The following is a 24857-nucleotide window of genomic DNA, read 5'->3' as shown; positions in this document are numbered from 1 at the left end:
CAAATCGCAGCAAATCAATGACAAACGGCGATTGGAATACAGCGAGAGACAGATGGATAACTTTGAACCAATCTTCCACTTCAATTCACCACGGTCCAGCAGCTGTTATATCATCACGAGGCTCACTTCAAAAACCGCTGGGATCCCTGCGATGTTAACACAAGCACATTTTACACAGTTGGAGGGCGGCTAAATTATTGAACATGACAATCGCTGCTTGTTACTGCGCGCTGTGAGGAGTTCTGGTTTCAAGAAGCTGGAAATTTCATTAGATTCTATTTCCACTATCAATAATTAAGACAATACAGAGACGTTGGGGCAGGCTGTAGGTGCGCGAGCTCGGGCTCTTGCTCGCAGCGTTTAGCATCCGCTGACCCGGGCGCTGACAGGGGCTCTGGGATGGGGCCGTGTGGGAATCCTGGAGGGCCTCATTTGGAGCAGCCGCTGCCATCTCCGCTGCGGTGTCAATCCGTTTAAATAGCAGCTCCTGTGTGTGTGAGTATGTGTGGGGCGCTGACACTGATGTGAGCTGAGCCACTGGCAGCGGGGTGGCTGTTGGCTGGTGCTGGGCTGCTCCTGTGCCACAAAGCCATCTCTCTGTTTCTCTCTCTCACCTCTTAATCTTACTCTTTATCTCTAAGTCTCCCCCTCTCTTCCCCTCCGCCAGCGCGTCCTCGCCTCGCTAATTTGTCATCAAATCCACTCCGGCGGGCCGTGACCCCCGTCAGGTGATTCGCTCAATCACTGTCAGAACTTGAACTTACATCATGAGGTGAGTCTTTCGCGGATGGCTACAGTCTGGCCCGGTGCCTCAGACAGCTCTGTGTATTCAAAAACAGCTTGACCTTTCCTGGAGACGACTTCATTTTATTTTCCCGGGGTAACAAGATCCCCGGGGCTTCCCCTGTTGACATATAGGCGCATTTACGCGTCGCCTAACGTCATTACCGACCCTTTTTATTCAAGCGCCGCTGCAATACCTTAAGCTATGGTTATTATATCAGCGGCGTCTCGCTCTGGGAGACTGTAACACAACGGAAAGGTCAATTCAAATCGCTTCATCACGCACTTGTCAATCGCTGTCTGGTGCGAGGAACAGCACATACACTGTGTTCAGAACGTTTTCAGACCTTTTTTTAAATTAACACAGCAGTCTATATTAAAAATCATGTGTCGCTTCAATTGGTAAGAAATCTGGATGGATCTACCTTGCTATAAAAAGTCCAAATAGCATTGTAAAAGTTTGAGTTTTCAAAGTCAGACCGTTCCCTTGCTCTCACTCTTTAACCAATGATAAAGGTTTAGGCCAGTTATATAAACACTGTTCATTGCCCTTGATACAAAAAGGCGAGCTGCGTAGTTACTTCAAAGCTCACTGTGCATGCTACAAAGTCTGCAGGTTCCTTTTTGTCACGCCGCACGCCGATAGAAAAAGAAGTCTTAGCTGCAGCGAAAGTGGAGATTTGTTAAAAGTGTAAAATTGATAACGCCATCTTTCTGCCTGTTCCTGGCTGCCAAAGAGCCCACTGGAGTGGCTTAACGGATGGGGCCGGTGGGTGCCGAGGAGTAATACAGTGCTTCCTCTTAAGAGTGCGGAGGCAGACGATGTTTCAGGACCAGACAACTGGGCAAAAGCGATCGGCGAGGAGAGGAACAATAAGGACACGGCCACTCAGCTCAGCAACTTGATGATTAGAGTAAAATGGCTGTAGAATCATTAATAATCATATGAAACAACGGACAGAGGAGGGCAAGTATCTCGGGGTCATGAATAGGGGTGGGATCCTCTGGGTACCGCACGATTTGATGCGATACATGGCTGACGGTAATGATTATACGCTGATACTGCGATAATCTTCCTGAAAGTCAGTCTTGGATGGATGGACTGAAACAGATCGAGAAATACAATCTGTACTCTTCGGGCTTATCCTCTGAGGACACAGAGGTGGAGGACAGGGCTGCAGAAGGTTTAAGCTATTTAAGGGGGCCTGTATATGCTGAATAGACTACGAAGCGATTGAGCATGTTATGTTATGTCCTTGTCCAAAACAAACTTAGAACTGTGGAAAGCAAAGTCAGGTAAAGCAAACCGCTGACAAGGGAGGAGGAGTTTTCCACAAGATTCCTCTCTGATTAAAGCAGAACTTCGTACTGTTTTACCTTAATAAATCCTTTACGTAGTCCCTCTGAGGATAATACAAGTGTAAATGGGATGATTGGGGTCTTTCTGACTTGGGTCTATAGATCTGTCAGTGACTCCATTTACATTTAAATAAACAAGAAACCACAGTCCTATTTAAAAAGGAATAGAATAGACAGTGTTTGACCCAAGTGCTTAAAACTGTAGTGCTGCCCCCTGCTGTTCTGACTGAATTCTTAATCATCGTTCCTCTATTGACTGTGAAAATAGTAGAGCAGCCTCATTAATATGCATGCCGTCGCTCATTAATATGCATGACATCATCAAAAGTATTGATATCGGAATAACAAGTATCGTATCGTATCATCCTGCAAAAATATCGCGATACATCGGAAAATCGATATATTGTCACACTCCTAGTCCTGAGTGAGGGAAGGATTGAGCCAGGCCAGAGAGTTGCGTAGCCTAATGATACAAAACATAAACTACAAAACTAAAGAGAGAATAAATCCCTGATGTCCACCACCGCAGCTTTCACTTTCCCGATTTAAATATTCAAACCACGCGAGGTCAGAACAAGCTAACACGCTTTCAATGCAAACGCAGTGTTTTTACTGTAGCGCAGCCTAAAATCCTGTGTTTTTGCGCCGCGCCCAGATGTAAGGTCAACGGGAAACATCCTATGCAATCCATTCGGGGCAACAAAGCCGCGCATTGCAGATATATAACAGAATTAATCGGTCTGTAGCGCCGGACACCATGCGGGCTCTCTCCAAAAGGTTATCCGCGAGATCATGGCGGGTGATGGAAGGCGCGGCGGACCCAGTCAAAGCACAAGCTGTGACGGGCTAAATATACGAGCGGCGCATCTTTGGGAGAGTTGGCACGACGCACCGACTCTTTTGGTGTGCACGAGAGGCTAATATCATAGTTGATTTTGATAGCTGCAGTTGAGATCTTTTTAAAATTAGTCTGGGAGGAGCACGCTGGGATTGATCTAATTTCACACTGCGCCCGAACTGGAAACAATCACGTCGACAAACAGCAACACGAAAACTCAATACAAACGTAATAAACGGTCCATTAAATTGGCAAATGACACAAGAGAAGTGATGGGAGGATATGAGGCAGAGCGGCGACAACATCTGTGACATGTAGTCCGCGAGCTCGAGAGCAATAGTCTGTTTATCTGATGGCGGGCTCTGCAAATAACAGCGCAACTCATGATCAGAATGATAAACACAATTGGTTTCTCTGCTCCGCGTGGATACCCGGCATTCACCCAGGCCGAGAGCAGCACGCAGATCTTATTGCTTTTTTGAACGTTTAGGAAAAGGATGTAATGAATCTACCATGACCGGGAGCATGTGAAAAGCTTTGATAGTAAACAATCCAGTGACTTAAGGCAGTCCCTACAGTGCTAAAGGACTCGCTTCCATTTCGACTGCTGAGCTCTGCCCGCCGTTTACTAGTTGGGGCCCCCCTCACCTAGTTGTGCGGGAGAGAGCGGTTTGAGTCATCAGTTTGAGACAGGCGCCGGAGCTGTGGGGACACCTCTGCAGCATATAAACGACCTTGCCACACACACCGAGCTCCTGCCATGACCAATCCTCTCACAGCGCCGCCGCATAGGATTAGATGCAGCAAACACTGCATTCATTTTCATATCGCTTTATTGCGGAAACAACGGCTTTGGAAACAAGACTACAAATGCAATGGGATTTATTTATTTTACTTTTATCCAACCAGGCAAATTGGGGCTAGCTGGAGGATTTAGCGCATTTTGCATCGGAGGACATGCAAACTCCGAATGGAAGGACACCTTGTCTGTGAACCGTAAACCTTGGGCTTTTTTGCTATGAGGGAAAAGCACAAACTGCCCTCCACTGTGCCATACATCTCTCTTCACAGTATGAACCAAATGACGGAAACCAGCCACTGACTGTAGACAATCATGGCGTAAAATATGAATGGCCGTCCATTCACAGCCGTGCTCCCTGGAGGTGTAATCTATGAATGGGAAAGCGGGGATGATGCGAACCAAACTCTCAGCGTCTTGGCATCACTGCGGCTTTTAAAAGGTTCTTAATGAGTTTGGTCAGGAGGAGAGAATTGGACGCTTGTGGTCCAGCTGGCAGGGGGATGAGCGGTATCACCCTTTCTCCAGTGCACACATCATCCTAAGGTGTAGCTGATGAGCCTGTTGGGGTGTGAGCCTCTGAGTAAGTCCAGGATGAGGAAGGGGATCCCTGAGTGAAGCAGGCAGGGGGAGATGCCGTGAAACGTTTATTGTGTTTTTGTGGTAATAGTGTGTCATCATGGCAGCAAAGTGTGTGGGCTTTATCCTGTACATCTTTTTCACTGCCGGGCTGCTAAATGCTAAGGCCCGTGAAATGGAATTTATTAGGCTAAGCCGGGGTCAAACAGCTGTATTTGGTGGATATTGGAAATCATAACAGGCTGTTCATCACGCTGTGACTGCTGGCTTTGGAGATAGGCGCAGCAGCTTCTGTCGCTTTCCATTGGAGAGTATTTCAATCATTTCATTAGGCCCGAAGACATCAAAACGACCCATAGATTCAGTACCATTAGTAGATCATCCTTGGATTTAAAAACTGCGCTTTGTCTTTTATCTCTATTTCGATTCCAGTCGTATCTTTTTAATGGGTTATGGGCCAATATTCTTCTAAACTGACATTTATGAGGCTTTTAACCAAGTTCTCGTGTTGTTCTCTCAAGAAAAAACACACCTGAAGTTGTATTGTGTTCACATTCACGCAGGTTTGAAAAATCCTGTGTATTCAGCTTGTCTCCTTTTTAACAGCTCAAGGTGGTGCTCCTCTATGTTTTCATAATCTGCACACACTCAACAGACGCATTTGGTTCTCAAGTTGCTTCCACCATTTATTCATTTTTTCTTGTTTTTCATGTTTTAATGCTCTATTGCAGGGGTGGGCAAACTAAGGCCTTGCCCTTCACTCTGGCCCACAAAAGATGATAAAGTACAACATGCATTATCCAAAAGGGGGGAAAGACACCTATGTTAAAAAAAATAAAGACAACACAAACTGCAGCTACTTTGTTGCTTTTCAAAATGTGTTTGGGCAATTACAGTCTATTTGACAATTTGAGAAACTTGACTCTAGCCCTGGTCTGACGCTCTTGGCAAGTTCAAAAGCTCAATGTGGCCCCTGCATCAGTACAGCTCCATCTTACAAAATATATAAAATAATGGTTAGCTGCACCACCAGGCTTCACAGTAAGAAGATTCAGTAAGAAGATCCCCAGCCGGATGGGGATCCGGCTATGTGAAGTTTGCATACCTCTCCTCCATATACAATAGGCCATGATGAATGATGTCTGTGAATGTGTGAATGAATGGTGGTGGTCGGAGAGTGTGTTGGTGCAGATGTGTGCAGCTGTGTTGCTGTCAGTCTACCCCAGAGAAAACTGTGGCGATACAAACTAACTTAGTGGGTGGAGTGATGGAAGAAAAGAAGAGTTCATTATACAGATATCTCCATTTTGAATTTCTTAAAAAAAACTTTTGGACATTTTTTGCTGTACTGAAACTAATGACACTAAAGATGGATGGATTTGATTCATTAATTCAAATTTAGATCAATTAAATGATGTTCTTACCTGAGCTTAGACGAGTTGATGCGTACCTGTCTTTGTGCGAGCGCTTAGTCACGCAAAACGACCAAAGTTGTTGTTAGCATTTGGCCTCTCCCAATGTATTCCTATAGCTCCAAACTGGGGTGAAGTTGGAAGCTACCACGCTCTTCCACGGGTACGCACAAAGACCAAACAGGTACGCATCAACTCGTTTAAGCTCAGGTAAGAACATATCTCAGTATGGAAAAACTGTGGCCTGTTCCTTTAAAACTACTTCTATACAAAGGCAAAATTACAAGCACAGACTTGCCTGTTTTTGCAAATGAACTCTTCCTGACCCCGTGTGAAGTGATTTGGGAAACTTTAAACTTGTGTTATGTGAAAGGGCTATACAAATAAGCTTCCATTTCATTCCAATACTGAGATGTCCAAAAGTCTGAGTAAAGCATCTTAAAGCTGCTTGCAGAAATTACGATCTCTCTTTTTAAATGAATGGCCCAAACCCGAAGACTGGAATAAAGCCGGTTGCCTACGGAATGGGTTATTGATCCCAATGACCTTGTTATAAATTAAGTGCAAGCTTTGGAGAGTTACGACACACGCAGGTGAAGATGGAAAAGGAGGGAGTCATTTATCTGCCTAAAGATGTGCTCACTGTTTTTCATGTGCGGCGCTGCGGGTCATTTTTAACATTAAAATATAGCCTGTGGTGGACATATTTCATTAAGTCTGAAGTGTCATTCATCATTAAGGACGTTTCTGACTGAACGTTATTTGCGGAGTCATGATTTCTATTTTTTCACCCAGAGGAAGCTATATTTACTTCACAACCAATGTAGTGATGGCAACATATTTAACAGCCTTGGCCACACGTTTTGGTTGAGAAGTAGTTATTAAGCAGTTGGATTTGTAGTTTTATGGTTGACATACGTTCAACCATGTGACTTTATTTATATATATCTAAAGCGTAATTACACAGTTCTCTCACTGTACTCAATCAAGACTGTGCACGTTTCCACTTTTGCTGTTTCTTGCTGGGGTCCTCTGAGGATGGATTGTGACTGGGTGCCAGTTGTCTGTCCTGCGCCAGCCTTAAGCCCCGCAGCTCATCTGCCAAGACGAATCTTGAGAGCCGGAATGACAGATCGCGGTCCTTTCATCAGTTGCCAGGACAACCCTATAGTAATGCATGGGGGCTTTTCAAAGGGATGTGATAGGCAGACGTATCGGCGTGCATCACAACAACGGCAAGGGGATAAAATAGGCGGCATGGGTCCTTAGCATCTCCTAAAACCACGCTAGTTTATAATGCAAACCGCCGCGAGACGAACTACTAATGTGCTTCCCCTGTAAATGACCAATCAGTAAATGCCTCCTCCCCTCTCCGGGGCCCCCTCCGTGGCCATTCGGGGGAACCGGTTACAAATGAGATCCACTGCGAGGTAGAGGAAATCGAAGCCTTTTGCAACACCACATATCAGTCCGAGTCGGGCCAAGATTGAGGGAGAGTCTCTTCCCTCATTACGCGAGCCTTCCTTTCAGGCTCATGAGAAGCGATGAGAGCGGGCCGGACAAGCACATTCAAGAGTCACAGCCCATTTACCGCACATGCCTCCCCCCCCCCCCTTCATTCCAAGCTTTCTTCCTTCACCGGGCGACTCTGAAAGGATGGCGTTTGGAAGGGACACGATTTTATGCCCGTCAGCTGAAAGTAATACTAAGGATCTGCAGGTCGCTCGAGAGGTATTGTCCTTGTCCTGCATCGAGAGCTGCCCATAATGAAACCGATATCAAGAGGCTGGATGGCATTCAAGAGGGTGCTTCCGAATCTGAGGCCATCTGATATTTAGCAGCAGCAGCGCCTGGCTATTCTCTTCCTGGACAAGCTTATTTACTAATGTGTGCCTCCTCTCACCGGACTGATAGATAAGCGCCTGTTTGAAAGGCAGAGAGCAAATCCTGTCAATGACACGGGCCCCATCCTTCAGTGGTTGAGTCTGAACGCTCATTCCGCTGAGATGCGAAAGCCCGCGCGATGGTGATTTTGGAAAGATCTGACGCAGTACCAGAATGCTGCATAATACAGTATGTTGTGAATAAACAGAGGGGGATGTGGACACTGTCTGAACAAACTCACACTGAGCACAGGGGCAAAGCATATCCACACTAACAACTGAAAAGTTGTTTACAATGCCATTAGTAGCGGTATATTCACATTGACAGTGAGCAATGTAGAGATTTTCGAGATGTGGCTTAATCACAAGAGCAGCGCAGTGGAAAGAAGAAGAAATACGTTTGTGAGAATTGTCGAAGCACGATCTGTTTATCTAAATATAGCCTGACATTTTCCTCAGCTATTTGTCGTTAGAAAATTGCTTCTTATTACAGTTCTTTGAAAAGGCTGCTATGTATTATATTATGGACATACTTCTTACATTCTTCACAATACTCTTGCTTTTTGGATTTTACTGCAAAGGACTCTCTAGATTATTACAATGAATTTTTCTCTGCGCGAATAAGACAATCCACAAAAGCCGTCCATCTTTTCTCTCCAGTTGAAATGAGAGTCCCCTGAGAGTGATTTCAATACAAATGTCCATCTTTATTATACTCTGTCTGATGTCTATTTTAATACCAGAGCCTCGCACTGATTTATCCGTTTATAGCGCCCAGGACTTTGATAGCACTTTGATGGGACACTCAGCCTGATATGTTTGTGCAGCTAAAGGATTCAAACACAGAAGCCAATGTTTAGTTCAATATTACTGAGCCATACGCTAGATAACATCCTGCATTTCCTTTTCTTTTTGAGTTAAATTCTCTGTATGTGCGTTTTAATGTGAACTGACAATAAAGAACAAAACTACAGAATCTCATCCAATCAAAGAGCGAGAATAATATGAGGCATTTCTTTTCCAAAGCAAAAATAGAAACTACTGACAACAAGGCAGCAGAAAATAGCAAGTGCCTCACTCCTACATTAAAAAGTGTTGAGTGACTAAGAGACAAAGAACATAAGTAGGTTAATTACAAAAACACTATGTTTATTTGCAGGAAAGTATTTGTTCTTATGGTTTTGGAATTATTACTAAGTATGAATCATTGCTGAAAAGTTGAAAAGAGTTTTTTACTGTGACAAAAGTGACATAGTAAGAGGGAGAATCGGTGTGGGTTGTACTTTGGTTGCACTGCGACAGTTTTGGAAGGTTTAACTCTTATGTCACATCCCATTTTGAAGTGAAATGATAAAACAGGTCATTTTAATCTTAAATATGATTGTAACTGATGTGTGCTTAAACATGACGGGGAAGAAGTGCCTTGAGGAGTCTGCGTTTAGACAGTCCTATCTGTCAGAACAATAACGCTGAACAAAGCAAAATGACAGCGTTACTGTGAGTGATAAACGCGGCTCAAAAGGCGTAAAGGTCTAATATGGAAATGCTGACGAGGCCGAGACCAAAGTGGAGCGTTCAGAGAAATTAATGGGCTTTAATGACTGTCTCTGGTACTGTTGAGGTCATATACAGTCTGTGCTCTATAAAGCACAAAGGCCATGTCTGTGACGGCACAAATCATAAAGCATTAAGAACGTGTCAGAGATTGTGCTGACGAACAGCCTCTCCTTCACGCAGCGGAAAGGACAGCGGCCAATGTGGTTATGTAGACCCTGGGTCACAGTATTAAACTGGAGAAGATTGGCTCACGCAAACCCCAGAGGCCCACCACAAGAGGAGCAATCAGCCTGCTGCAATGACATTTCTCCTCCACTGCCAATACAAACTATAGTTAAGGAAGGTGCTGTGAGCTCAGCAAATCAGTGCACACTGTACAGAACTACAGCTTCAAGGATTACAGTCGGATATTAGTTTTTCACTTTAGTAAACAATTTTCAAAATGTTGTGTTTGTTTGGATTTGTTGAAAAAGTGTTAGCAAGAGCACAAGATATCATGTGTATTAGTGCTGTAAATGAATTCTGAACCGGATTGCTTACTAAACTGCACATGATCAGGACTGCCTGGTGGGCTAAAACAGTTGTCTGACCTTCCCTGGAGATGCACAGGTCCAGTAAGAGGAAACACTGGGGTAATTAGAGGCACACAGAATGGGATGGTAATGAGGCGTTTTCCCCTGCTGCAGGGTCCGGCAGACAGAAGCCCTCAGCTCTTTTTATCCCAGTCTCGTGGGCTGGCAGAGGGAGGGCGCAGGGCCGCATTGATTTCCCCTTTCCAATGCACCGTTTGAAGATCAATGTAACATGAAGGTATTTGTGTCCTCATTAATGCTGTTTGCTCAGCAGATCGATGTAGACTGAACCCCCAGCTTTAGCTGACGGAGAGCACCGGCCGAGAGGTGTAAGACCTGCTCCGGGACACCGGCCCGGCTGCTGCTGCTTAATGACTTGATTCACCCGCAGAGTAATGTATGCAAAATTACAGCACATCCTCAAGGAGCACATGCTACACTTGCTCGGAGAATGGTGGGGTTAATTAGCCTAACAAACATTCCCATATGGCCTAACATTAGAGGTGAACCACAGAACCCAAACACACATCAGAGCAAGGTGAGTGAGAGGCGCATCACTGTTTTTACAGCCAAGCGCCGCGGGTCACAAGCTGAGACCCACCAATCAAAAATAAGCTGACACGTCCTCTGTGACTGCTCCCTAAAGCGTTTTCCTTAGCTTTATCTCCTCCGCTCAACCTCTGACCTCCAATGTCCATTGCTCCAAGTATACCATCATTTCAGAGTGCTCTGTAAACCATCTTCAGTTCAACATAATCTATGTCACCTTCCTCCCACTGGGCCAGCTCACCTGCTCAAAGGAATACCACTGTGCCCAAGCTCCAAGAGGAAACTACAGTCAACAAAGGCTGTGTAGTCAAGTGTTCCTGTACCAACCTTTTTATACTTTCAATATGTACAATTATACAAAGCAGACAAAACTTTGACCAAGTACAATCAAAGAGCTAAAAATGGGCTCAACACATCTGCTGATGCCTTGCACACACGGCAGTGGAATGCCTCATTACAGTAAAATGGCATAAATTCATCTGAAACATCAGACGTCCCGAAGCAGAATGTGTGAGACGGGAGCCAAGAGTGGAAAGTCTGCCGTCAGAACCCTGTCAGTCACTTCACTGTGATTATTAATTTATTTCCATACGCGCCTGTTCTAAAAATACCTTCTGCTTCCGTCATATTCACTTATACATGTGCATATGAGTTCTTCATGGACTTTCCATATCATGCGAGTAAGCATTATCCTATGAGTCCATGCTGTGTGTCATTGTGGGAGGTCAATGTTTAAACTCTGAGTGAACCGACATTGGGTTCAGCTGCTTTAAACTTTCACTCGGGAGCTCACCATGTAGCTCTCCAAACCAATACCTGTCACAGCTTCATGAACTATAAAGGCTGTACTCATGAGCAGCACCAGTGTAATGCAGTGGTGACTATGCAGTGTATGAACCCAGCTCTAAAAATGTCTCGGAGTGACATTTGCACACAACAAACAGATGCTAGCAGAGCGTTGTATTTTGGAAATGATGAGTGCAGACACAGGAGGCAGCTAAATGTAGTAGCATACACCTGTCTCCACAGAAACCTACAGGGAAGTGAGCTACATCCTCCAGAGTGGCTTATCCAGCGCAGCCTAATGAACATCTTTACAGTCGCTGTCTCTGCAATTCAGAGTGGACTTCAGCAGAGGAAACCTTACAGCTGTTGTTCTCCCCCGTAGGCCATCAGCGAGTGCACTCATTCATGTGCTGCTCCTAAACTTTGACTGGGCAGACATGCAACTAAAAACGGCCACTGTCTGCCTCCAAGCTGCCTACACGAGCAGCTGATTAGCAGAACACAAGTGCCTTCGGTATTACCTATAGTTCATATAGAGCGACGCATGTTATGCCAAGAGGTGATGAAGCAGCACTCACCATCTTTTCGGTGGTAGGTGATCTCCACCTTGCGCTCCTCTGAGCCCAGCAGGGCCTGGGCCACCTGGGCCACAGAGTGTCGGCTGGTGAACTCGCCATGGAGGAAGTCACACGTGCAGGGTTTCTGCATCACATCAGGCCGCGAGAAGCCTGTCATCTCACAGAAGGCATCATTACAGTAGATAATAGCGCAGTTCTGCACCCGGGCATTGGCTATGATGAATTTTTTATCTGTAACACAGAAAAGGTGATATTGGTGGAGGGAATGGTCATTTTTTTCAACCTAATAAAAACATTTGCTTTAGTAAAGGTTTTGTATCAGCTAAACCTAATTACATTACATACATATTCAGTGCTAAACAAGGCACACATCAAACAGAAAGTAAACTGCTGATGTGGGCACTTATATGATCATCGCAATAACAGTGCAGATTTGCATTTGAAATATTATGAATGTATCAAAAATAAGTCCATTATTTTGAGAGACATAATAAATCTAATCAGTGACATACGTTAATAAAAGGTATAACCTGCATCATAAATTGAGAAACATGAACGTGTTTATTGCTTTTTATGGTAGAATTTATCAGTATAAATCAAGCATATGTAATAAGTAGGCTGTCACAATACTGCAAAACAAACTGCTTGTCTACGAGCCTAATGAACTTATTCTGGCTTAGGCAGCTGTTAGCAGTGAAATCATATAACACCATGCTATTCAAGCCAATTAGATGGCATTTGGATTGTTTTGGTGAATGCTCTGAGCACAAGAAGAACGCAGTCCTTCTTAATACACCAACACAGCACAGGACACCTGGGAGGGATACTCACTTTGTCCCTCAAATTTCCGAATAATTACTCCCAGAAATGTGTTTTGTGGCGCAACATGACCCCTCCGGACAGGCATGGTTTCACCAAAATGAAGATGACAGCAATTCTTTGGCTGTTGAAGTGAGCCAGTTTCCCCAAAATGCCGTCCGTCAAGTTGTTGCTACCAAAGCCAGAGGGGCTCCCCGTTTTCTTTGTCACCAATCAGTCATCCTCGTAAGAAAGAAAGAAAAAAGGCAGTACTCCTTATGCTTTCCTCCTTATTCTTTCAACTCCGCCGCGTTCCCGGCTGCGCGCATCGCCGTGGCTCCCCTGCGCTCCTCGCCGAACACAAGCTGGAAAGAAAGGAATCGGTAGAGCGCAGTTCCACCAACATCTCACCGCCGCTCCTCGAAAGCTCTGTGCGCTTTTGTGTCGGCGCTGCCCGTGCGCGCGTCTCAGCGTGGGGGTCTATTGTTGTGAAGGGAAGACTGATGGTCTCCGAGGCCAATGGCTGAGAGGCTGACAAACTGGAGAGGCGCACCGCCACAGACTGAAGGGAGAAACCCACATGGATGCGTGCGTAGACGTAGACAAAGCGGCAGCCGGAGAGATAGTAGAGCTGGTTGGTACTCTATGTTATGCACGCGTTACATTACACCAGTCAGTGTTTGGCAAGGGTGATTTATAGCCAGTTCCTTCCACTTGACAGAAAGGAACTCATCAAATTCAACGATAAGCCACGATAAAACTAGCCTACCTTTTCAGTATGCGTATATAGCGCGAGGCTAAGTTCGCTTTGCATAGACGACGCAGGTGCAAAACACTTTCTCTAGTATGTTTTATTTAGTTCTACACTTCTTATGGGAAAACTGTTTAATTTGAAGCCAATTCAACGCTCTTCTGTCAAAAATATGTATTATTAACACTTCCCGTGCCAGAGAGGTTATTCTGTGTCAGGAGCTGGTCACGAGCCCATGGTTAGGGCGTGCAGGGTGACGTCAGGACACAGCACGCAGGTGTATCGTGTAGCTCGTAAAAGAAGAGCTCTCGATCAGACGTGTGTTTTAAATGTCTTAAGTCTCCTCCGGTTACCACTTTACTTTCCAACGCATACTTTGCGTAAAAAAAAAGTGCCCGGGCTCCACAGTCAGCGCTGGTTCAAAGGGAAGTGGAGGAAGGAGCTGGCCATGGTGCTACTTCATGCCGTACCGTGAAGGACAGCCAGCAAGCAGAGCTGTTTTATTGAGCCCTTTTCTGTGGTGGAAGAAATCTTAATACCACATACTGTTGCCTGTACATGCACTTTCTTTGTCGAATATGTCAAAAGATTAATTTTCTTACCCAGTGATGCCATTAATAGCCCTGCTTGCAAAATAAATCACCCTGGCATTGATCTAGTTAGGTTTTTTTTCTTGCTAACTACTTCAGACATTCTGAGTAAAGTGATCTGGAAAGCGAGTTAGCAACACCTCCATGCTTCATTCCTCCCAATTTAATCCTACTTTACCATGTACCTTTTCCATTCACATTCAATCTGCTCTGTGTCCATTCGCTTTCTGACTCCAAGGCCTGTCCGTACAAACAAACGCAGCGAGAATCAGGTGAAACATCTGCTCTGTTTCCTCCTCGCTCACCTCCATCTGGTCCATTGAAAATATTTCTGTTCGTGCTGAAGCGATGGGGAAAGCATATGCTATGAGCTTTTATGACCTTTTATTTTTACAAAGAGACTAGCCTGCAGTGCTTTTCACACAAAGGCAACCATTGTTCGCCAGTTTTCTCTTTTGTCATATGCTGACAATTATGCCCGGAATATGGTGCATGTTATTGTTGCCTCCAGCTCCGAGTCACCCTATTTCATTCGAGTAAGGCTGGCTGATTTTGAATATTTATTACCATTAAAATCTGCATTTTTGTAGCCTGCATGCAACTTTTAGAAACCCTTTATGTTTCCACGCCGCTTTCTCTCCTTCACACTCGGGCACGACTCACTGACTCATGCCATTGTAGCAGTAAAGGGTAGGGCTGTCCTTGGGTCATATTCACCTTAAAGGGGAGTGACAACAATAATTAACTGCCTCTAATAGTAGACAGATGGTAGTAGGGGAAAAATCTCATTGAGCACACAGGAGCTCGCAAATGATTGTAAACAAAATCGCTCCAGCTACTACCATGCCCTTTAAGTTTGACTTTTTTTTAATGCCACGGCACGATTTTTGCTGATGTCACTTTTTATTTTGTGAGCCGTGATTGGTTGAAAGCTGGATATTGAAAATGTTCGTAAATGTCACCAAGAGGGAAATAGTCCGGATGACCATGGGAAGGGAAGTCTGTCTGATATTTACTGTGCTGTATGGTCTCAACTGAAAATGACGGCCATTGCCATTAACAAAATATTCTGCTTTAGAATCCTGAAAATGGGGTCCACAACAGGACAGGTATTGTGATGGAAACCACCCAATATTGATCAATAGGGCCATATACAGTAAGTGTGAGTTTCATTGGATTTCAAGGGGACCCTCACCCTGAAGAATATGAGTCTAATATTTCTGCAATATTCAAAGGGAGATTGCCTTTCACTCTCCCCTAGCCCAGACCACAGTTACAGGCACTATTTCTTTACAGCAGAGTGGCTTTGGCAAAATGGGAAAATGGACATATGAACACCTTGAGGCCAAGACTACCACATCACTGCGCTGTTGGTATGTGGAAACTTGCAAGTGCCTTTCCAGTCCAGTGGACACAAACAGGTCATTAAAAATTCTTCCAAAGTGGCCCGATTAATAGCAACATTTAGTCTTCACTTTTGCCGCGAACAGACTTTAATTGGGCGTCGCCGCCAGCCTGCCTCATTGGTTTACGAGAAGAGGAGGCTATAAATAGATAAAACTGTATTTACTCTTTGTTTATCGGGTGCATCTCTTTATGAGGCGCTTATGAGCAACAGCGGGCCAAGGAAATGAGCTTTATACCTGAGCTACTCTTAAAGAAGCGTTAAATTATTGAGTGCTTATTAAAAATGTACAAGGTATGCATGTAAAATGTATGTGGGATCCTGAAGTAAGCCCAGGGAGGTTAAAGGGGGGAAATCGTGACTTGCTACCACCTCCACCAGGCTGCTTTTGTTAGATGAAACTTTTTTGTGTTTTTTTAGACAGCTCCGTAATGGATTATCATGATTAATATTAGGAAGACCTATTTGTCTTTTTGGGAGATGTCTGTGTTATATATCAGTCTTTTTGAAAAGAAAATACTAAACACTGCTTCTACTTCTCACAGTTTTACGTCACAATGCCAAATTCCAGAAGTTATCCCGTTATCCCTTCATGATTCTTGTTGAGCTGGTACAAAAAGGCGGCGGCAACTTGACACTCATGGACTCCAACTGTGTGGACAGACAATGGAACAGGAAACAGCGTAAACAGAAGGCAACATATGAAAATGCATATTAGTGTATAAAAATAAGAAATTGATGAATACGTTTTTTAGTTTGCGGGCTTTTTCTGATACGTTAAGGGGAAACAGATATACATAAATGTTCTTAGACTAGTTTGACTGACTGCCATAAGCAGAGTTAGTATATGAAGCCTGTGTTAACTTGCGAGTGCTTTAGTGGTTTATAATTGGTGCTGAATCAGCAGGTGGATGATTAGGCTTCCCCTTGGAATACTCCCACTCATTATGATGTAAAGGGCAGTGAAAAATGGCTATGAGAGTGCGCTTGTAACCTTGCCTTAGGTACGGCTAATTACATAGATTAATACAACCCACAAGCTTGAAGAGGCAGACTGTCACTCTTACTGTAAAAAGGGCCCGAGCTCGATGTGCCTTTGCGGCTGAGTGACTTGGAGGTGAATGGGTTTGAGTATCTTGACAGCTTAACATCCATCCTGCTCAAATGCCCCTCTCCAAAATGACTGTAGAGCCCTCTGGTCAATAGGAAACCATATCATTTTCCCACACTGTCAATTCACTGTAAATCATTCCAAATTGCTATCGTCATGAAAGGATTTTGAGAAGTCATCACTCCCCCTTTAGATTAGTTATTTGACTCTAAAGGTCGGTGCCTGTACGCAGCTTTTTCCTGTGGCTTGTATTAGAAAACTGAACTTGTTTAATTACGCGGCCGACAACAAACCAGCAATGATTTCCCTTGGTGACCGTACACAGTTTTCATCACCGTGTGGAGTCCCCCTCCCCTCAACCTCAACCCACAAGAGCAAGCCTAGTTTACTGTAGCCAGGCATTTAATAAGGTCTGCCTAATCCACTCAGCACTAGCTCATTCATAGATAGAGGCTGGGGGTGTGTTTACATGGGGTACAGGCATGTGAATCAGACGCAGCAGGTGCAAAGAAAAGGTGGGTATATGATAGGTGATATTTTTAGAAACAGGAAGTGGTTCTCTTCAGTGAATGGGAAAAGATGAGCACGTGAAACCTTGCCTTGTGATTGTAATCAGAGACCGAGATTGACACGGATGACTCATCTTGACAAAATCACGCTTGTGAATGTGCAAATCAGCAGCCACATCGGCGCTCCCTCATGCTTGTCCAATCAGCGCACTCATGGCGAGACAATATAAAATAGGCCTAGTTTATGTCCAATTTAGGCATGATTTAGACTCTGTTTGGCCCAAGACTAGTCTGCTTTTCTTCCTGGTGGTAGTAGGTACTCAAACAGAAGATTGCTTAGTAAATAACTCTATGGCCACATGGGTAAAATAATGAGATTTTATGGTTGTGTGTAAATTAATTAAGCATTCACCCCTGAATTTAAAGAAAAATCCTGATTCACTGACTTTTTTTAACCTTTGTGTGAGTGACTCATTGTCAGCCTTAATACCCAGCATTGAGAGTTTCTTTGGCAGTCGAAAAAGCACCCATATTACTCATTGTGTTTGTTTCATTCATTTCTGACTCTGTTTAGCAGTGGAGCACTTTAAATGTCACAGCCGGGCCCCTAATCCGTGGATCACTGCAGGGTAAATGACTGCCCACTTCCAGGAATGAGCCACTCGCTGTCTGGAGCACACGTCCAATTGCCTTCTGCGTCTTCTTGGTTCTGAGCTTTGAATGGAATAAGCCAAATATATAGAAGAAAGGGATTGGGTTAGCACATCTCCAAGTACTTTTGCAGTGTATTAGGGCTGCAAGACAAAAAGCTTCACACAAATACTGTATTTTGAATGGAATATCAAAAATAAAAAAGGTGGTGTTTTGCGGATTACGGAGAGCATGCAAAGTATTCAAAGGTTATATACATTCACCCTTTGTCCCAGGCTTCCCAGGCCTGTCCCACCGATAAGTGTCTCACCTTTTTTTTCCGAGTACCATGGGCTGCTATCTTTGGGGGCGGGCCAGTTCGTGGGAAATACGCACAGGGGGGACGGGGTGTTGGCGTCTATGATAACCCACGTGTCAGTCCCAGATACAGGCTTTTGTCGAGTGTCAGAGTCACCATCCCGCGACAGGAATCATGACGGGAAAGAAGTGTCAGCCCAGACGTGCGTCGCTATTGTACACATGTCCCGAGAGTGTTGTCTGCTCATAGTGTCACACTGTAGTCACTTGACAACATAATGTATTGTACAAATTAGCACTTCTTTAAAGTGCTTTAGAAAGGACAAATCATGTGAGGATGTGAGTGTCCTGCGCTACAATGTCCCCCTCAATGCAAACTGCTCGCTATTCCCTGAACTCCAGTTCCTGAACCCCTTTCCCCAGTCACCTTGCAAACATGTCACGCTCGTCTATCTACCACATAATTAAATGATGCAACGATTGCTATTGCAGATGGTGACAGTTGCTGCTATTTACGCGAGCAGGTGGACGTTCCCCCGGCAAGCCTTCGCACAGGAAGTCACATGAATCATCATTTTGCCAAAAAATCGCATTAGCAATATACTATAATCAAAACATCACTCAGTACCTCCCAACAGGCAAATCTCTCTGTTGATGTGTCCCATAAACGCACGAGATACAATTATAATCTATTGGAGTTGACAGGGCAAACAGAGACAGGGGCGTTCGGTCTTTGTTTACCCTCAGAATTACTTTGTATCCTCGTAATCCGTTTGGGCTTCCTAATGATTTATAGTAAGGCAGGCCCCCGTTCATTCCTGAGCAAGCGGATTTAATTATGGTTTCAATAATTGCAAACGCCGAAATCCAGTGCAATTGAGGGAAAAGGCTAATTAGCAGTTAGACACTAATGATATCACGGAGGGAAATTATTTTTAGAGGTCGCGTAATGGTGAAAATCAATGAATCACGGTGGTATTTTCAAATGGTTTTAATGCCGTCAGGTGTTTAGCTGTAAAAGCTTAACAAAATAAGGATCAAATAGAAGAAAAGGTATGCGGAATTTGTAACCTCCACTACTACAACAGCCACTACAAATGCCTGTGCAAGTCTTCTGTAAGATGATCTCATTATTTTCCACATCTTCTTGATATATTGTCCCACAAACTACTTTTATGAGCGTGTATGAGTTATGTCCCTGTATTCTTTCCAGATCAAATCCACAGCTTTTCACTGAGTGCATTAGGGGGTCTATATGACTCTATCTGTTCAGTTTATGGTCCAATACTGTTCCCCTCGCGTGGTGTATCTGTTAGCTGTCCGTAGAGACCTCCACTGAGCCCATATTGCCCCGGTGCGTATGTGTGTTCTGTCTTGTCAGTTCATAAAGCCTTGATGGCTCCATGCGGCCGACCATTAGGAGGTGATCCCCCTGGAGACGCCCGGCGCTCCTCTGGACCTATCCGTCCTGTTCATTACACTGGTGCTGTCAGAACCTCTGGCAGCGCTCCAGCAAACCCAATCTCTCTCTCTCTCTCTCTCTCTCTCTCTCTCTCTCTCTCTCTCTATCCTTCTCTCACACTCCCCCTCTCACCCTCTCTCTCTCTCTATCACACGCACTCACTCCGTCTACGCCTGCTCCAGCCGGTCGGAGGATCAGGAGCCAGGGTTGCCGTGGCAACTTGGTCCCATCCCTATAGCTCTGCCTGGATCAAGCCTGGATTCTGCTGCCGTCGCCGTCCCTCCAAGTCTCACGCGAGCAACAGGCGGCGCTCAGGTTTTACACTCAGTTTGCTTGCATTGGCTTTCCTATACAAAGTTGAGCCATTTGTCAGACTCGGCGCCGTATGGCAGCCAAAGTGGCACAAAATAACCTTCTGTCAAAGGCTCCTTAAAGCCACACGGCGGAGCAGTCCTCAGCAACGTCACAGGAGCAGCTAACAAGTTGTAAAACGAAAACTCTTCCTCCTTCTACAACTACTACAATGACAAAACTTTTCTTTACACGATCTTTTTCATATTAAGTCAAGCGGTTTCTCAGACCTCTGCTTGTAACAGCTCCCAGAGTCACATGAAATAAACTTCTATCAAAGGCTCTACAAAGCAGAGCTACATGGCCGGCCCTCAAACAGCTCGAGCCTCTTCAGAAAGCATTAACCTACAGCAGCGGAGTGGTGGGGAGCACATCTCTGGGGAGGATTGGATGTCTAAGTCTGGCAACGAGGAAGCGCTGGTGGAAGCTATACGTAAAATACATGCGCTTTATAAACCAAAAGGGCTGGAAATAGCATTAAGACATTGTGAATGTTCTATACTTGGCGTTTCTCCTTTAAAATGGCCATAGTTAAGCCATAGTCGTGGTGTCCTGCACTGGTCAGCTCCTCCCCCTCCTCCTTCTTCCTCCTGCGCAGCTCCCTCCGCCCCACAACAGTCTTTCACCACCTTCTCCTCATCTATCTCTTTTTTTGTTTCCTCTTGTGACGCCTCCCTCCACTGTAATGCAGGTGGGTGGGGGGGCGTGGGGGGGGGTTTCAGAGGAAGAAATGTGTCGGTCTCAAATGTCTTTAGCTCATGAGCTAGCTGTTTGTTTACTTTTTAAAACGCGAGGTCCTTCACGGCTTGTACAGACTCTTTCGCAGCACATAGCAACACATCACACAGCAATTCTGTGGCTCTTATCTACAGACGCAACTCAAACCTCTGCGATACCAAATAGGAAACGTAACTGGAATAATAAAGCAATTTGCCTGTAAGATGATACAGTGCTGCCATCAGTGATGCAATTAGCTGACTGCACATTGACCATTTGGACAGGCTAAGCAAAAGCACAAAGCTGATTATAGGCTGGTGCTACTTCTGTTTTTCTATATACAGAAAATAATGATATATGAATGCATTGAACATTCTTATTAAATTACTGGCTGTTCCCTAACCTACTAAGAGTCAGTCTTTTGCAATAAATTGTGTCTAGATTTTGTGATTTAGTTGAGAATGAAGATTCCGCTGACCACTGCTGCTTTATGGACACTTTAGCGGCTCTTCCTTAGTGCTCTACTGTAACTATCTTTACTGAAATCCACTAACCTGCCGTGATACACATATTAACACAATCCTAGGATCGAGCGGGCCTTGACAGAATAATCCATACAAAAGATGTCAGACAAGGTGAAGTCTCTCGCTGATCAATCCCCGCCATCGACTGAGGTATAATGGCATTGAAATATGACTCTAAGTAACTGCATTTAGCTGGCTGACAGTAACAGACACCTGGCATAGTGATAAATCTGTGAAGTACTGTATATCGGAGAAAAGTGGAAATAGTAGCACTGTGAAAATGTTAAATCAGAGAACTGCTGGTGGTACTTGCGCTTCTTCAGGTGGTGCTCAGGGTCGTCTGCGATGTTGGGTAATATCACTTTTAACTAGAGGCCATTTCATGTATGATTTAGTAATTCATTTAATTAAGGTCTATTTAAGGCCCTTTTAGACCTGGTTTAGTCCTGATTTGGTCGCTCAGAGAAAAGAATTTAAAACAGCTCTGCTTCTGTACAAGTGTCTTCATGGTTTAGCACCAAAGTACATCTCTGACATGTTAGAGCCATATGAACCTCTCGGACTCTGAGAACTTCAGGCAGAGGTCTCCTAGTGGTTCCCACAGTCAACGACAAACACAGCGAGGCTGCGTTATAGTTTCATGCAGCTAAAATCTGGAACCGTCTTCATGAGGATGTGAGACAGACCTCAACTCTGACAATGTTCAAATCTAGGTTGAAAACAGTTCTGTCTACCCAAGCAGTGAGTCAAGTATTTTACCTGCACAGAAAGTAATTAATGAATGAATTACATTTTGCTTTGCATTGCCTGACTTGAAAGGTCAAATGTTGTATGAGGTGGTACTTAAAAATGCATTAAAAGTCATCTATAATTCCAGGACTTTTCTATAGAAGCGCTCTCAGACTTTCCTTACATACAGTAGTTGCCACTGGACTGCTGTCCTTCTTTTTCTTTTGTTGAGTTGACTGACTCCATCTAGAGAGGCAACTACTGTATGTACCATGAGGCGCCCAGTCTGCCGGAACTCATCCAAAGAAAAGAAGAAATTAATGAAAAGTGTGAGAACCACAACTCTCACCTAAATATTAAATATCAGATGTTTTTCACAATGAGAAGGACTGAATGAGGAGAGCTTTCTTTCTTAAAAACATGAGCACCGTAGTGCATTCCAATTAGTCTCAGAAAGAACAACACAATCTTCTGTTTTAACAGTGTTTGTTACCGCAGCATGTCACATATTGCAACTGACATTTAATTAAAAGAGCCAATTAGTCTGCTGCAGTAATTTGCTTCTCTTTCTGTATTAAACAGTGAATTAGCCTTAAACAACAGGACTGAGACTGCCTTAGTTATAAAAGAGAGTCATTACACAGTGTTCATTATTAGGAGTGTTGCAGGTGCGTTACTGACGCCATCACTGTACGTAGCTCTCATGGCCCTGATGAAACGCGAGTCGGTGCTAACCAGGCCAAGGAAACTAAAGAAGTGTGCCCTAAAAGTACCAAGACACAGTCTATGCTTCTTCTTTCTCTATGATTCTCCTCCACGCAAAGCAGAGCTTCACACAGTCAAAGCTCAAAAAGATTTATTATTAGGAGGTGCGATCAGCGATGACAAGAGGCGCTATAACATCAAACAGGTGCTTCGACTATAGGCTCCTTGTACACCGGGCTTAAATATTTCATGAGGCCGGTGCTTGTGGGTTATGTAAGTGAGAAGATGCCTGTCTGGATGTTGGCATGCTCTGAATGTTTGATCAGCTTCAGAGGTTACAGACAAGACACTCTAAATTGGGGAAATTCACTCTATAGAAAATATAGCTCAGTTGAGACAGGGATTTGTTTGATCAGAAAAGACATGTTTGCACTGCCATCTGTTGGAAAAAGTATCCCATTACAGCCTTATTTAATACAGTGACGTTTTTGGTGCCAATTACAATATTGAAAATGGCCGGTTTTGATAATCATATGTCCAGCACTGTAAAACATTTTCAGCTAATTTACTCAATACAAATGTATGCAAATGTTTAAGTTGGGTGCTGGTTGGTTTGGGCTAACATGTCCAAACAAAACCTTCAGTCTGATATTCATTCATTCATTTACAAAATGTACCCATGACTATTTAACTGCATTAGTAATCCCTGAGCCGGGGGTAACACGAGCCAGCGCCTTCACATTTCTGACAAGTGCATAAATTCACAATCAGCGGAGTCTTTGACCTGCTGTAAGGTCACTTCCCTTGACCAGCCTGACTGCTTGTTTGGACTTGTGTCTCAATCATTGATCGCTGAAGTCAGACTAAAACATTAAGAGCTTCCCTCCCTGACTAAACCTGTGTCTGTCCTCATGTCCCGCTGGTCTAAGCTCCTGCAGGCTTCCAGCGCGGCCTCCAGAGCACAGCCAGATCCCTGTTTAGCCGCAGATGGAGCCCAAAGTGCACGGTCTATCCCCGGCCTGCCGAGACGCTCTCCCGAGAGCCTCTTAAAAGACACAAGGCCGTCTTTTCTCTCTGCGCTCAAAAGCAGTTAAGCCCGGAAAACACAACAGCCACACCAATGGGATTTGCTGGAATCAACACAATATCACAAACGTCAACCTGCCTTAGCCATGTGAAATAACCATGGAAATCTTATCTATTGAAAGAAGCACTCACAAGCCCCTCCAAGATATGATTCAAAATAAATAATGTCCTCTTAAGCAAATGGGAATTTAATGTAAGGGAGTAATGCATACAGTCTTGGCAGCTGATCGCACTGGAAAAGCTGTCCTAAACTCTCCCATTTGAAACAATTAGGACTCTTCTAATATTACCCGCCTTTTCATTTAGCGAGCGTGCTAAGTGCAGTCTACAGCCCCGTCTCACTGTCCCATAATGTAATATGGGCTATAGCCTTACAGTCACTAATACCTTGCATATGTCTGTGCGGCGCGGGGGTTAAACGTGTCAAAATGGATGCTTACTGTACACTGCAGCCACATCAGACCCGGGGGCCGGAGGAGCCAGGGGTCACTTTCAAGGGTCCTTTAGCAAACAGGCAACTTGATCCACCCCTCATCTGATCATGTTTAGCTCTCAGCGGGATTTTCCTACGAACAAAGACAGGCAGTTTATTCACTCAAAGTGCAACGCCACAATTAAAGGATCATTTAGCAGTAAAGGCAAGAAAAGTAACGCTGCACTTGTATTTGCTACATTGCCGCTTTAAATATTGATGAGGTCGACTAGTGTGGCAAAACACAGTGAGGACACAATTAGGGCTGGAACTAACAGCTGTTTTAATAGATGACAAGTCAGCGGTTTAACTTCACCTTTGACCAAAACTAGGTGAAATTATTGTTTATAGATATATATAGATTTTTTGTAGGTCGTCTTGAGTTTGTAGTTTTGCAGAGATCCAAAATTCTCCCTGAAAATATATTTGTATTTAATATGAATCTAAATAAACCCATACATTTAAACCTGGCTCTGCCCATATTTCCTTGTATTCCATGTTGAATATATGTGTCATTCTTCGACAGTAAAAGTTTTAAATGCTTTCTATATTCACCTGCAGTGTCTTGCCTTAATTACAACCCAGTCAAAATTAAACCTATGTTACTTTCCTGCACACTTTACATATGGCCTCCCTGCTGCACATCAGTATAAGGTAAACAAGCATGTTGTCCTCACTCAGCCAATCAGAAGAGATCACCCTACATCACAGATCCCACTACTGTGGCATTTGACCAATCAGCAGAGGCCGGTCACGCTCTCAACTTCCTGTTTTCTCTGAAGTCTGAAAAAGACCCAAATCTGGCTAAATTCATGGTACATTTCTTTACAGAACTTGAAAACTAACCCTGGTAAGTTGATGAAACTCACACATTTTATTGGTGAATAATTGTGCTAAGTGATGAAATATGTGTTGGTTTTAGAGGACGTACTAAAAAAAAGTGAAATTACAGTATGAAAAATGTTGGCACCATATTTGATCATACGCCCACTGAAATCTAAAAT

At 44.2% G+C, this 24857-nt stretch overlaps 1 protein-coding gene across 4 annotated transcripts in view; it reads right to left on the bottom strand.

Moving 5' to 3' along the window:
• The window catches only part of LOC306981888 (voltage-gated inwardly rectifying potassium channel KCNH7-like), a 45623-nt gene extending 32474 nt beyond the window's left edge, over nucleotides 1–13149 (bottom strand). For 3 of the 4 annotated variants that reach the window (XM_079581621.1, XM_079581624.1, XM_079581622.1), the window contains exons 1-2: nucleotides 12527–13149; nucleotides 11696–11926 (exon numbers count right to left, since the gene is read on the bottom strand). In XM_079581621.1, the coding sequence (XP_079437747.1) occupies nucleotides 11696–11926; nucleotides 12527–12602 (307 nt within the window). In that variant the 5' untranslated portion in view covers nucleotides 12603–13149. The remainder of the gene's footprint in view (nucleotides 1–11695; nucleotides 11927–12526) is intronic. The other variant, XM_079581623.1, reaches the window with a different exon arrangement.
• Nucleotides 13150–24857: the final 11708 nt, after the last annotated feature.

Source organism: Gobius niger (assembly GCF_951799975.1).
Source record: "Gobius niger genome assembly, chromosome: 23".
Classification (NCBI taxonomy): domain Eukaryota; kingdom Metazoa; phylum Chordata; class Actinopteri; order Gobiiformes; family Gobiidae; genus Gobius; species Gobius niger.
The sequence above is the reverse complement of the archived record's forward strand: the minus strand, read 5'-3'. Positions and strand labels throughout refer to the sequence as shown.